A 15768-nucleotide genomic window follows, 5' to 3' on the forward strand; every position below is an offset into this window, starting at 1 on the left:
ATGTGCTATCACTAAATGCTGATATAGATGAAAAAAAAAAATCTTAATTATTTATGATAATGATGTAACAGAGTGGACATCCTGTCCCAGTCCATACCAGGAGAAACACCCCCAGACCATAATTCCACCTCCGCCGAACTTGACTGTTGGCACAATGCATTCTGGCAGGAGACGTTCTCCAGGCAGACGCCAGACCCAGACCCTGCCATCCAAATGGTAGAGGGTGAACCTTGATTCGTCGCTCCAAAGAACCCGTTTCCACTGATCTACGGTCCAATTTCGATGTGCTTTGCAACACATTAACCGAGCAACACGGTTGGACTTTGTGATCAAAGGCTTATGGGCAGCAGCACGACCATGAAAACCAATCAGATGTGCTTCCTTACGGATGGTATTCATTGAAACAATACTCCCGGATGCCTGTTGAAACTCCTCGCGGATGAGGGCCATCGGTTGGGTGCGGTTCTTTCGCATTTCTCTGGACAGCACCCGTCGGTCTCTATCTCCCAGTTTCGTTGGTCTGCCGACTCGGGGCAAATTTCGACAATCACAGCTCACCTTCCACTTCTTAATCACATAGGCCACTGTCGATTTTGGGTACTTCAGCTCGCTAGATATGTCCCTTAAGGATCGGTCATTTTTGTGATACCCGATAATTATACCTTTCTCGAAATCAGAGAGCTCCGAACTGCGTGCCATCTTGCATGCGACTAATGCAGATGTTGTTTCCTACACTATATATACCGGCGGAGGGCGTGACGTATCTCAGGACCGCAGATATCGTCATTTGCATAAGTGTCCAAATACTTATTGGTAGATAGTGTATTATAACACAAAAGGCGAAAAATTTTTACTCTTCCAAAAGGAAAGGGCTGGTGAAACGTCTATTTTATCAAAATTTTATACAAGTAAAGGTTGGTTTCATAGGTTTAAGAAACGATTCCGATTACGCAATGTAAAAATCATTGGTGATCAAGCCTCTGCCGAATAGGAGGCAGCTAGAAAGTTTCTAAAGACTTTGTAGAAAATTGTTGAAGAGAAGGGTTATGCACCTCAGCAAGTGTTTAACGCTGTCGAAACTACACTATTTTGGAAGAAAATGCCGAGAAGAAAAGCAAGCTCTTGGTTTTTCAAGGCAAGTAAAGATAGACCTACTATGTTGTTTTGCACAAATGCGTATGGGTACATGGTAAAGCCCACCATCTATTTCAAATCTACGAATCCGTGAGCATTGAAGGGAAGGATAAGCCAAAGCTCCCAGTATTTTGGATGAACAATAAAAGGGCTTGGAATATGAAAACACTTTTCCTGGATTGGTTTAAACAGAATTTCTTTCCGGAAGTCGGGAGGTACTTTGTTAGTGAATACATGCTATTCAAAGTTCTTTTAATACTGGATTGGCCGAGGAGGAATTAATGCAGCTAACTGGTCCTGAAACTGAAGCGGTACCAGATGAAGAAGATCAAGATATAGAAGTAGAAGACAAGTTCACCACAAGTAACATAGCAGCAGGGCTTCTCAAGCTCAAATCAGCAGTAGATTATTTTCATAACATAGATCCCTGTATATTATGTTCTTCACATGTAGAAAAATTAGTAGAGCAAGCCTTGTCAACATACTCCAACATACTTGATGATATGAGAAAAAAGACACGACAAACAGAAAAATTGCAATGTTCTTTCAGAAAACATTGCCAACAATCACTGCACCCTCTTTTACATTCCCTTCTACCTCTGCATCACCCTGCTCTTTCTCATGATGTTCACAGGGGTGGGAAGTGACTAAGTCCATTTCGGAGCAGCAAAATTCAGGATTCGGAGCAGTTTTGGAGCAGCAAATTCAGGATTTGGTGTAGTTTTGGAGCAGCAAATTAGAGATTTGGAGCAATTTTGGAGCAGCAAAATATGGGATTCGGAGCAGATATTTATAAATTGGAGCAGTGAAATTAACAAGAATATTTTCGTTGACCCTCAACCCTTTTCAAAAAAAAACTGCAGCATGTCTTTTGTTATCAAACATCTTTTCGTCAGCTTAATTTTTGTTTTTGGTGTTTTAGGCTTTTGACACCTTGTTTGAAAGAGCGGCTGTCATAAAACTTTTTGCACCTGTCTATTTAAGATGATTTTTGCTTACTGACGACACTATTTGCTGCCTTGAACAGCAGCACTTCAAATGAGCTAAAAAAATTTTATAAGTTTTTAATTTTTTATACTTGGAAAGAAATTGTTGCAAAATGGGAGAGAATTTCGGAAGAATCAACTCGATGTTTGGCGATTCAGCACTCATTATCTGGCGATATTGACGATTTAACGCTCGTTATTCGGCAAAGTTTCTAAACTAGCATTCGTAATTCGGCGGACATGCGCTTTTTACTCCCGGAATGAAAATTTTTTCATGAAACATCGGGATTTAACACAATGACAATCGACTACAGTAATTTCTGCTGCTTCCAGTGGCAATTTTTTTTTTTTTAACGGAAGAAACACTCGAATTTGCACTTTAAAGCTGAAAGGCATTGCAAACCATCTTTAGTTCCACGATCACGGACAATATCGGGATTTCGCGATTGAAAGCCCGATAGTCTAAGTATAGTGGAATAAAACACGCTCTTCTCGTAAAAAACGTTTCGTGGCTAGCAGGAACAAAAAATATTTGGCACCCTTTCCGAAATTCCGGGCATACTGAAGCAAAATTCGCTATTTGGCACAGAAAAATGTGAAAATACGCTATTGGAGCAGGATGGCGCAAGATATTAGTTTTGGCGCAGTGCGACGCAATTGGCGCAGAGTTCCCACCCCTGTGTTACTGAACAAGAGATACAAAAAAAACCATGGTTTCGGTTATTCACTGATTTCCGTATTCGCGGTCACCCACGGAACATAACCCCCATGAATACGGGGGGGGGGGGGCAGACTGTAAAGTTTTCTTAGTTAAGAGGTTTCGAAGTTAAATTTAACAAGTTATATATTCAATTGAAACCCTTTACCACATTCTCTCCCATTATATTTCTTCATTTAAATACAAAAATTAAATAGTACAGATCGTCAAAATCACTGCCAGGCACACATCCAGGGAGATGTGGCATAAGGGGCAATTTAGTATAAATAAAGGTCGTTATATGACAATAAATTCTGTATTTTATAGGACAGAACAATTATTTCCCATACATTATGTTTGTTTCCTGGCTCTATCTCCCAAGTCTCACTGGATATACTCTGGATCACTAATGTGAGAGACATAAATGCAAGATTTATACCAACATCAAATTACCATTCAATTTCAACAAAAAATAAAAGTAAAAAAAAGTGAAAGAAAGTTGGAAATAGGGAAACATGCTTATGTTGGCAGCCCAATTTGAAATATAAATTGATTGCAGTGTATAAACTGAGATTTATCCAAACAACATCTCCTGAAATCATACACTGCTCAAAACAATTAGGGGAGCACATGGTTTTAACAAAATTACGCAAAGATGTATACCGATAAGTAACATAAAATGAATCATCCATAATTTAAAGCCTAGCAGGAAACGGAAGAAGAAAACTTCAAATGCAAATCAAAGTTGATGACGTCAAAAACCAGAAAAAGGAGATAAGGGCAGAAATCGGGATGTTGCAGAAACGTCTCTTTTACTGCCGTAACTGTGAAATTTGATCGCGCAGTATTTTTTTTTTGAGACAAGGTGACGTGAGGATGTCTCAACAATGTGATTTACCAGAATCCATGGAATGGCGTGTTATAGGCAGACTGGAATCTGGGCAAACACAACGTAGTGTCGCAGACACTGTTGGAGTCGCCAGAAGTGTTGTTGCAAGGCTGTGGAATCGATTCCAAGAAACAGGAAATGTTAGACGTCGACCAGGGCAAGGTGACACCCGACGTGTTCTGGTATGGAGGGACGGGGGCACTCGAAATAACCCCGCATTCGTTCGTGAAAGGTCACAATACAGACGAGCTGGTTGGATGGTATGGGGTGGAATCAGCATAGGCGGACGTACGGACCTGCATGTCATTCGGAATGGCACTTTGACGGCCCGAAGGTATGCAGACGAGATACTGCGACCTCATGTCATCCCTTACGCTGGAGCCATTGGAGATTCCTTTGTTTTCCAGGATGATAATGCCCGACCGCACAGAGCTCGTCTGGTGGAGAACATGCTTGAAGTGGAAACAATACAGCGTATGGAATGGCCAGCGTGCTCTCCTGACCTGAATCCAATCGAGCATGTTTGGGACATGCTCGGACGATGCATTGCTGCGCGACCAAGGCCGCCTGTTACTGTCCGAGACTTGCAGATTGCACTTCTTGAGGAGTGGAACAGTATTCCCCAAAGTCTGATCGATAACCTCATCGCATCCATGGCAAACAGGTGTGCAGCAGTCTTAGCTGTTCGAGGAGACCACACGCCCTATTAAAACTCATGCATCATGTGTAAGCAGTACTTTCTTTAATCGTTTACATGTAACCAAATTGTTGCCCTAAATCATCTTTTCATGTTTTTTCCATATTTTCAAAGAATTAAAGCTTAATTCCAAATTTTTTTTTACGTCTTTTTTCTATATTGCGCATTGATACGCGTGTACTATCCATTGTATGCCAATATGTGGCTGTCTCGCACGGTTTTCTTCACTTTTTTGCTTGCTCCCCTACTTGTTTTAAGCAGTGTAATTGATGATATCGCGTGCAGCAGAATATTCCTGTATGTATGGCAAATGTTTGAATTGTCATGACAAGATGGCATCTATGAATGAAATTTCTAAATCGATGGATGAGAATAGCACTGTACAGTGTGAAGAATGGCAGCGCAAACAAGAAAAAGTGGAAAAGAATGGCAAAATGATAGAAATTACGAAAATAACAACAGAGCAGAGATTGTGGAACCAACAGACTTGATCAATGTTTTTCAAAAAGAAACGAAATTCTTCAAGAAACACGTTTTTAACATCCAACACCAATATAGAGCTTACCAAATATGTGTTAGAAACATATACAAACACGATGCTGTTCTTCATGTGGATTTCAGTGAAAATTATAATGGCAAATTATCTGAAAAAGTGCAAAGTCATCATTTCGGTGGGTCAAGAAATCAAGTGTGCCTTCATACCTGTATGCTGTATGTTGTGGAATGTGAGAAGTTAATTTTGTTCTGCTCAGTGTCACCGAATTTGGAGCATGGACCTTCATCTATTTCGGCTCATTTGGAACCGATTTTGAAAGTGATGAAAGAACATGAAATAAATGTGGTTCACTTTTTTTTCTGATGAACCTTGTACTCAGTACAAACAAAAGAAAAATTTTTACTTATTGGACAAATATGTCTCAAAATATTTCAAGTAGTGTACTAGAAATTTTTTTGAAGCAAACCATAAAAAAGGAGCAGTTGATGGTGTTGGTGCTGTATTGAAAAGGACAGCTTATAAATTGGTTGCATGTGAAAATGACATCAGATTGCCACTCAGTTTTTCACAATTCTCAGATACCACAAATGTAAACTTGTATGAAATCAAAAATGAAGAAATAAAAGGTATAAAAAAATTATCCCGAATGACGCTGAAAGGCACTACCAAATAGTAGCAACTGGCAATGGATTGCTGCAATACAGAGATATTTCTTGCTTTTATAAAAGAAATGCTAATCTCTGTGAATGCTACGAAAAGAAAACTTACTCTTGCCAAAGAAGTATAAAACTGGAAGTTCCACAACCAATTTCAGAGTTAAAATCTCTGGAAAGTGACATTCAAGAAAATAGTGAAAACTATCGTATCGACTCCAAAGGAAACAGCAATGAAGAAATGTCAAATGGTCTAATTAAAGCAGGTGTTCATATGCTTGTGAAATTCAGGGGCATAGCCAGAAATTTCGTTCAGGGGAGGGGACCAAAGTGACAGAACAATAAGATTTGGCCATCTTCTCCCCCTTTTTCTGTCATTTTCTAACATTTTTTGGGGGAGGGGGCAGACCCCACAAGTCCCCCCTCATTACACCCTTGGTAAAATTTTATTCTGGTGGTATATAAAAATCTACATACAGATACGTTATTGTAGCCCAAAATGACATTGAAGATGATGGGGAGGTCAAAGTTATGCACCTCAAAACTATGAATGATGCTAGGAAGCTGTTCAGAGCTGATGACAAAGATCTTACATCTACTTTGACCAGATTTTGAAAATTTCGCCAGAGCCAAAATTCTAACCACGAGGGGGGGGGGAAGTGTTTTTTGAATTTCCTCAGAGCGTGGATGTTTTTCAGATGTCATAGAGAAGTCTCTGGGTTACCTTTCATCTTGTCTATATAATTGTTGGAAAAATAAACGTGTATTTAGAATAATTGTGTGATTGCTTACTCTAAGTTAAACATTTCTGTCCACTCTGTTACGGGAAGCATTTTTGCAGTTCACAGGCAAAAAAATTAAAAAGCACTTAAAAACTAAGATGTTAAATTACAAGATATCAACCCATTGTCTGCCAGAAATAAAAAAATGTAATTTTAAGTAGTTGAAAAATGTAAAAAAAGAAACTTTCTATGTGCTATTTCGAAAAAATCATGAAAAACAATCAAAACGACAAAAAAAAAAGTCGAAATTTTTTTAAACTACTTTTTTTCAGCCCATGTGTAAGAAATAAGCCGATTTCATTATTTTAGTGGGCAAAAACAGAAGAAATAATATTTATTTTTTGCAGCGATATTTGTTTTGGTAACAGAGTGGATATAATTCATAATTTTCAGTCATAAAACCCAAAAAATTAAATATTACAAAATAAAAGTGAAAAATATTTATGAAATATTAAACATAATTAAATATTTAAAATATTCATTGGCTATAATTTGAGATCAATTTTATTTCAAAAATTCAACTTTGAATTTTTCATCTCAAAAATGTGAAATGTACACTTTTTTGGGAATGACCCATATTTGGGGGTATATATATCGTGTGCTCGTGAGTTAATCCATGTAGTTAATTCAACCTTTCATGTTACATAAACAGATTTTGCTAGCAGTTACTTATTGTTTGTTTATTCATTGATGCTGAATTAAATTTGAGAGATTAGGTGAAACAATAAACATTCTTCATGATTAACAAAATATGTCAGTCTCAGTTAATTTAAATCAGAAAAATCCAATTTGAATAAAATATGATTAAAAAAATATATTAAAGAAAAATTGATTTTTTATTTTTAAAAAATCGATTTTTTTCATACCCTGGTTTTGTTAACTTATAAATTGTAATTGCATTCAAAATATTCATCAAAAAAGGAAAAAAATTACCTCTTTTTTTCTGCGAGAAAAAAGTCTCAAAATTCCTTTTTTTCTCTTTTCATCATCAGTACGATAAATGAAATTGAAGGAACTGAGAGTGTCATGAGCTGTAAAAACATGCATATTTTAAGTGGTGGCATACAAGATAAAAAAAAAAGAACATTTATTTAAAGAAAAGAAAAATTTGATGAAAGAAAGTATGAAAGACTAATCATAGGAATACATAAAATATCTGTATACATTCAGACAACTTATAGTTATAGACCAACATCCTTTTTAGTTTGCGGATGAAACATGAAATGACTAAAGATATCACTCTCCCTTGTTAATACGACAGATATGGAAAACTGGCTGAGTGAGGAGATATCTATGTTTTCAGGAAAGGAATATTCATCCATGATGGCAGAGATGAATTTTCCTTTCCTGAAACATCAAAATCTCCTCACTCAGCCAGTTTTTCGTATGTGTCGAAACAGGAAATGTTTCAAAAGCAACCACAGTTTCTGAATGAGCTTTTGGTAGCAGATCACCGTTAAATCGTTTTACTAAATTTAATGCGGTTGTCCTGAACATTTCTAAGTTTTTGGAATATCTCAGCAAATATTGCACTTAGAAACATGGAATTTTTTTTTTTATTGCCATAAGGAGAGGCCGGGCAACAACTTTTGTAATTGAGTTTTTTTTTTTTTTTTTTAGAAACTTTTGTAATTAAGTTCTGGAGCACGGGTGACTATATAAAAAAAATCAACATTTTTATTTTAATAATTATACAACATCTTGCAACACATATATGATATATCTGAGTACTACAAGTAATTTGGATACATTTTCTAATTGGAAGCATGGCTCTAAAATCAATGGTTCACCAGTAAAATGCCATACACCCTGTACATATGCACCCTATACATAGGGAAAAATGTATTTTTCACTTCGGGGCTGTCTTGACCCTAGAATATCATCTTTACGTCTAAGAAACGTAGATGAATGGGTACATGCAGTTTTTATTTTAGTTAGTATTATTGGGTCATTCTCAGATAATGGTAAATTTTATGTCCTTGTCTACATAATGTAAATTATACAAATAAATCAACTATGAATGTTTCAAATTTTTATCAACATTCATTTTTAAGCACTGCATTGTGCACTTGTTGAAATATGAAAAAAAATTTAATTTCAATATTTAAAAAAATTTTTAAGTTGTAAATGTCATTACCAAGGCTTGTCCCAAACTGCAAATTTATTAACTGAGACCTTTATTTTTAAGAATTGGAAAGCTTTGTATCATAAGCAGCAATTATTTGGGTATATTTCATTTCTCTTCTGTTTATATATTTCATACCTTAGACATAACAAAAAACATTTCTACTAATTATCCATATTTAATGTTTGTCCCTAGAAGTAAGTGTCATTACCAAGGTGCACAGTAACTTTTTATTCAGATCTCCACTAGATGGCACTTTTATATTAATGATGCTCTTAGATTGTACAGTTCCACGTTGTTATATCGAACCACTGGAAGAATATATATATATATATGTAATTATCAGATTAACCCAGGCTCCTAGTGGTCCAATATACATTTAGAATAAAAACGATGACTCATGAAAAGAAGGAATCAGTTAAAGTTCAATAGCTTTTAATATTTAATCAAATGATCATATGAAAAGAACGAGTTATATTTACACAAAATAAAAGTCAATTAGAAAAATCCATTTCCACGATATCAAATTCTGCACAATACATAAACAAAATACTGTATGTTCAATTATAATAATTTTAACTTGATGTTGGAATAACTCTCTTTTAATCACTCTTTATGCCTAATTTCGCCATCTGACCCCTGTTAATTCCTCATAATTTAGGTTTCAACTAAACGTCTATAATTTACTAGAATTGTGGTAAGAATTTCTTTCCTACCTTTTCCTCCATCCCTTTCATCACGGATGATCGCCGCTCCTGATGCTACAGTTGAAAATGTGTTTACAAAAAATTCTCCTCTTTCTACATTTTTTTTCCAACTTGATTTCTAGTTTTCACTAATCAATCTGCTTTTATTTTTCAAAGATTCCAAAAAGTAAAGTTTTGAGGGGTACCAACCCCCTATTTCTAATTGGTAGTCCGGCTTCAAAGAAAGATCTTTCCATTGGGTGATGAGGATTACGTAGGTACAAATAGTATTAAAATTGACATCATTGGTCAAGGTTCACCCCCTACGATCTTTCGAAGCATATGGGAGGAAGATGTTTTCTGTGGGGGGGGGGGGGGGGGAGTTGTACAAGAAAGAAGGAAAAGAAAAGTAGAGAGGAAGCAAGAAAGTCGGAAAATAAAGTCAATTGCCTGCAGGTGGCAATACAATGGTTAATAGGCTTCAGTATAGGGGAGAGAGAGAGAAAAGAAGAATACGGAGCGGCTATTACGCAAACTTTGAAGGGGCCCTTTAAGTAAGTGGCCATAAAATTAAAGAGTGTTGATGGAGGCGAAAGAGCATGTTTTTTTACAATTTAAATGGCTCAAGTCCCCTTTTCTCTTATTATTATATTATATTGGGCTGGAAATTGGACCTCTCCCGCTTCATCTGATAGCGATGGCTATTGACGCCATAGCAACGTGTTCTTACAAGCAGCGATGTATTTTTTTGCTTAACTATGTAAGTACTACTTCATTTTGTTCCTCTTGTTCCAAAATTTTAGTCAGTGTACTTATTATGTGTCATTACCAAGTTTAATATTACTGAAACACATATTAATAACTTTAACTTTGCTGAATGAATTATAAAAAGAGTTGGGGACTGGTTTCAAAATAAGTATATCATAAGCTTCCAATTAGCATAGTTTGGCCCTGAAAAGGCTTAACTTTAAAAATGTCATTCATTACCAAGCCATGTTGAAGACTTGGTAATGATGTTTAGGGGTTTACGGAAAATTCACCGCCAGAAAATTCACAGACAACAATTCACCGCCATGCAATTCGCCGCTAGGAAAATTCACCGACCAACAATTCACCGCCATGCAATTCACCGACCAACAATTCACCACCATGCAATTCACTGCCAGGAAAATTCACCGACCAACAATTCACCGCCATGCAATTCACTGCCAGGAAAATTCACCGGCCAACAATTCACCGCTAGGAAAATTCACCGACCAACAATTCACCGACGACATTTCGATGCAAGTCAGTTAGCGAGGGAATGAGCGATTGAGTTACTGAATGAGTGACCCAGTGAGTGACTGAGTGAGTAAGTGATTCAGTGACTGAGTAAGTGATTCAGTGAGCGAGTAAGTCAGTCCGTGAGTGAGTGAGCGAGCGAGCTGCTAAGTGAGTGAGAGATCTAGTGAGTAAGTGATTCAGTGACTGAGTAAGTGATTCAGTGAGCGAGTAAGTCGGTCCGTGAGTGAGTGAGCGAGCGAGCTGCTAAGTGAGTGAGAGATCTAGTGAGTGAGTGATCTATTGAGTGAGTAAGTGCCATATCCTAAAGATATGGCGGAAAGTTTAAATAATGACTTTATGAGAAGAAATTCAGATGATACGGATTCGGGTCGCTGTATTTTTGAAATATATGACATCCATATTTATTGTGGGCATCTTTTTCTCAGTCACCTCACTGGGCATTTTGCCTGTTGTGGCCTTGTATTTGTATAAATTACAAATTGCTGTTGCCCAATACAAGATAGTATATTCAACAAAGTTCCATTAACTCGGTTTTACTCAGAAACTTCTAATGAAATGTTAAAAGGGATAATAACAGAATTAAAAGATAATAAAGTAAGTGGATACGCGATAAATCAACCCCTAAAAATGCTTAAAATCATCTCCTGTTGTCACTTTGATATTATAAAAAACATCGCTGACCAATGGATTTTTTTTATGCTGAACTAGCTGTTACCCGCAATTTCACGTGATGAACTTTCAGAAATCCCACCTTAGTGCGTATCTATATGCACTCTATATTTACTATATACGTGTATATATATATATATATATACTTCCTATGCAATGGAAATTAGTGACGATTTTTTTTATTACGGGAGTCGGTGACGTTTTTTGAGTGATGGAAATCTGTTAAGTTTTTGTGTTACGGAAGTCGGTTACGATTTTGGGATCAAGTTTTAACTCTTGCATATATCGGGACCCATTTGACACATCGGGACCAAGTTATGTGCATGTACCCAGAGGTTCCCACATCCTACAGTAAGTCCCCTAAGCTGAAATAGATGGCGGGCCCCCAAACCAGCTTTTTTGGGTCCCCGTTACTGGATGTGGACCCTGGATTTTATTCGTTTTAAAATTGATAAAAATTTAAAATTTTCGTGGCCACTCACAGGGGGTATGTCCGACAAGCCTTCAGGTCGGGGCACCATGGAAAAGTTGACAGGTTTCATTTCGGGTGTCCCTGGATGAATCTCATTGATTTTTGTTGTTTAACATTGTAAAATTTGCAACACATCGGTAGCCTGAGATAAATCCAGTCAGGGCCCCCACTAAAATTCAACGAATTGGAGTTTGGGGACCCCCATGGGGAAGTTTTCTGGGGTTACTTGATGAATCACATTTGTTTTTTGTTGCTTTATTATTATAAAATTCGCTTCTTCAGTAAGCTGGTGCTTTCACGTGTCCCTTTCCATAGCACGCTGATGAAGTAGGACGAAATAAACAAGATATGTTGTGAAGAGAAAAGGGGGGGCGGTTGGCCGCCAAAGGTGGCAAGGGGGCAGAGCCCCTAGTACTGTATATAAAATAACATGTCCTGACTGATTCATCATCGCCGAGCCAAAACCGCTGAAGCTGTAAATATCAAATTTTGCTAATAGTTTTTTTCACAACGTAAAGACTCACTACTAACTAAGAAATGGTTTTTCCATATTCGATAACCTAAGGGCGTCATAAGAGGGGGGGGGTCAACAAGGGAGGGGGGGGGGTCAACGTTGAAATCCTGCCAAGCCGAAACAGCTGAAGCTATAAATATGACATTAGATCAATATTGTAATATAGACTCACTGAGAAGGGATTTTTCCAAATTCAACCCCCTAAGGGGGGTTTCAAAAGTTATATGGAGCAATCAGCACTGAGCCGAAGTCGCTTAAGCCATAAATATGAAATTTAGTTAGTATTATATTTTATAGTGTACATACACACTAAGACAGGATTTCTGAAAGTTCATCACCCATCGGGGTTATGAGGTGAGAGTAATTTTCAGATTGCAAAATCTCAAAATTTGTTATCCGCGAAGCCGCGGATAACAACTGGTAGTAAAATATAACGCTTACTAAATTTTATATTTATGGCTTCAGGGATTTCGGCTCAGTGATGATTACTCCATATAACCTTTGAACCCCCCCCCCCTCTTTATTAGGGGGATTGAATTTTGACATTTGACTTACAGTCTTAGACTTAAAACGAACATTCGATTATGTTGATTTAAATATTCTAACAAATAAAAACACTTCTCAGCAGGCAATGTACTATATTGGTATAAAACATATTACTACAATAGGAAACAAGCTGTGCCATAATAAATGGTAAAATCAGCACATTTGAAATATAATGAAAGGAGTCCCACAAGGATCGGCCCTTGGGTCATAATTATTTCTAGTTTATATTAATGATTTATGTAAAATGAAGTGACACAAGCATATATGTTGAAGACAGGGGTGGATTTAGAGCTCGCTGTTGGTAGGGGTGATTTTACAAATCTTTAAAAATCTAGTCTAAGCATCGGTGACCACATGTCCTGCATTTTGTCTCGTATTTTCCGTGACAGTCCGGTTTTTCTGTTTTTTCCTCTCCATCCAAACTTTTTGAAAAATGTCACGGTTTTACTCGTTTATAGTCAAAGTTTTCTTGAATTTGTTGTTGCAATATTACCATATAGAAGTTCCGAAAATTTCATAAAATATCGCATTTCGTTTGAGGGGAAATCTAAGGAGGACACCTACATCCAGCAGTGGATTGAAATTGGTTGTTGATGATGCCACACCTATTAAAGCCAGTATTTTAAATACAGTTAAACTCGTTTATAATGACATCGAAGATTCCGCGGGATTTCGGAGTTATAATCGAGTCTGGCTGTATTGCTTTCACTTTTAGAATATTGTTCTAGAGCTCTTTTAGTTATTTTCTAACATTTACCGGTGATTATGTATGATCCCCACCTCATATTAGTTCGCTACGACGCAGTTCGTTTTGTAGAGGCCATATAATATAGAGGTCCTACTACTGATGCTGGAAAAAAAATTAATGGAATAAAGTGAATATAAAGATAAGTTTGATTTTCTCCATCAGCAAAACTGGTAAAAGAAAGCCATAGCCTCATATTGTTTAAAGTTATATACGTGAGTTCAAAAACCGTATGAAATTATCTCGTTTTAAACATCCAATTCTTGGACATAAAACCTCATGAAGAATAACATTTTCGAAACTCACGGAACCACAGCTTCAAAAAACGATATAAAAGTGAATTGTTGGTCGGTGAATTTTCCGGACACGATGTTTAGGGACATGGTAATGACAATTTTAAACATTTTAATAATTCATTACTATTCCTTAGCTAAGGTTGCCATCATTTTATTATATGGAGTAATTTGAGGTAATAGAGATATTTATCTGATTTCTTGTTCTTAAAAAAGCCAACCTTATTAATTTTAAGAATGGGGGGGAAAAAATCTCCATTTTTGATTCCTGCGAACAGTTTATTCATTTATTAATTATTATTAAAAAAAAAGACTGAAGAGTTACAAGATCTTTGTATTAATATTTAACTCATTTTTCTGTAACAGACATGAATAAAAGACAGTTTTAAATACAGTGAAATCTGTCATATTGCACACCGATAATCTGCAATGTTCTATAATTTTCAATGCAAACAAACATACTTTGATGTGATTTATAAATTTAAACATAGTTTTTTACGTAGATTTAAAAAATATTTTTGAATATTAGGTTTAGAGATAAAATGAACTTTTGCATGGCTAATTTGGAGGGGAAAAAATCATATAAAAAAGTTTATTCTTCGGACAGTTTGCAATAGCAGAAATTTTAAGTTCTCTCTGTGTGTTAGATTTAATTTTTATTCACTTCTGTTTTCAAAGTTGATGTTTCTTTTTAAAATATTGATGCATTTGTATGTTAAGATTTACTTTGTATTTGGTTATTTTTTATAAACCAATTTTTAGGTCATTAAGACAATTAAATAGAATCATTGTGATTTTGAATTTGAGGATAAAAGAAAAGAGATTAGGATTATTTTGATTTATTAGTGATTATTTAAGAAAATTTTTGATCAATTTCATTCTCAATTTTCATTAAATAATCCTTAAGGCTCAAGATTTTTTTAATTATGCACATGTACTTTGCATAAAAATTAACTGTAAAACTGCATAAAACATGTAAACAACCCCATGATCAAACAAATTTCTATCGGCAAAACCCGATAGAAAGGGGTGCTGATTTGACAGACTACTGTATCTAGGGTTTTTGCCTCTTTTTAATTTGTATTTAAATATTATAGAGGCAATGTTTTTTCCTTTTTAGATAGAAATGTTTATCATAGTGTCATTTTAACAAAATCCTGTGATAAGAAATTAATTGCTGAATTTATTAAAATAAAAGATAACTTTCACTTTCATTTTAAATACATTTTGAAAGCATAAGCATAATATACTATATAAAAAAATTTCATTCAAACGTATAAATTAAAAATTGTACATTCCTGAACATTTCACTTCTCTTGCAGGAGAGGTTGCTGAGATCATTAACAAAGACATTAAAGTGAACTTCATAGCTCGTGCAGGGAAGCAAAGTATAAATCACTTCAAATAGCGAGTTAGAAGAGATTGCCTTGGGATTTCTGAAGCAAATATCATTTTCAAAGATATCATATAGACATTTTGCTTTTTCTGAAAGTTCTAAAATTCACAAGAGCTTACAAAAATAAGTTTTTTTCGAAGAAATCTATTATTTTATACATTATTTATTAATGTGCAATTTTAATTCTTTTGTAATAAATTACAGAAACTAATAAAGCTGTTTATAAAATAAATATATGTGTAATTATTAGGCATCTCATTGTCATGGTTCTGGCTGTCATTACCATGGTCACAAATGTCATTACCATGTCCAAGTAGAAAATTAATAAATTAATTACAGCTGTAATTAAGGCAGACGATTTCTGCTGGTAATTGTTTTCATGATTGCATTGACATAAAAAAATCAGGAATTAAAACAATAAAATTAAATTTTTTTTTAAAGCCAAAATTTACAATTATCTGAGAATGACCCTCTTGTGTTGAAGGGGGTACCATGCCCCCCCACCCCACCCAGGCCAAGTGATTTTTCTGAGGCCTTTTTTATTTACATGCATGATCCTCAAAAATGTAAACTATAAAATATCTTACTTTTATAACACCCCCCCCCCTTTTTTTCTTGAAGCTCCCAGGTGGGCCCATGAGTTAAGATGACACTGTTCCACTTGTTGATACAGCATAGCTGCCAACTTTTGAAAATGAAAATTC

General features: G+C 35.7%; 1 protein-coding gene across 6 annotated transcripts in view; it reads right to left on the reverse strand.

Moving 5' to 3' along the window:
• LOC149086522 (uncharacterized) overlaps positions 1-15768 on the reverse strand; it is a 211156-nt gene that overhangs the window by 99028 nt on the left and 96360 nt on the right. For all 6 annotated transcript variants that reach the window (XM_089255984.1, XM_089255983.1, XM_089255979.1 and 3 more), the window contains exon 4: positions 7268-7365. In XM_089255984.1, the coding sequence (XP_089112110.1) occupies positions 7268-7365 (98 nt within the window). The remainder of the gene's footprint in view (positions 1-7267; positions 7366-15768) is intronic.

Source organism: Pholcus phalangioides, unplaced genomic scaffold, assembly GCF_987345545.1.
Source record: "Pholcus phalangioides strain wild (caught in Gottingen) unplaced genomic scaffold, Ppha-v1.0 ptg000004l_1, whole genome shotgun sequence".
NCBI lineage: Eukaryota > Metazoa > Arthropoda > Arachnida > Araneae > Pholcidae > Pholcus > Pholcus phalangioides.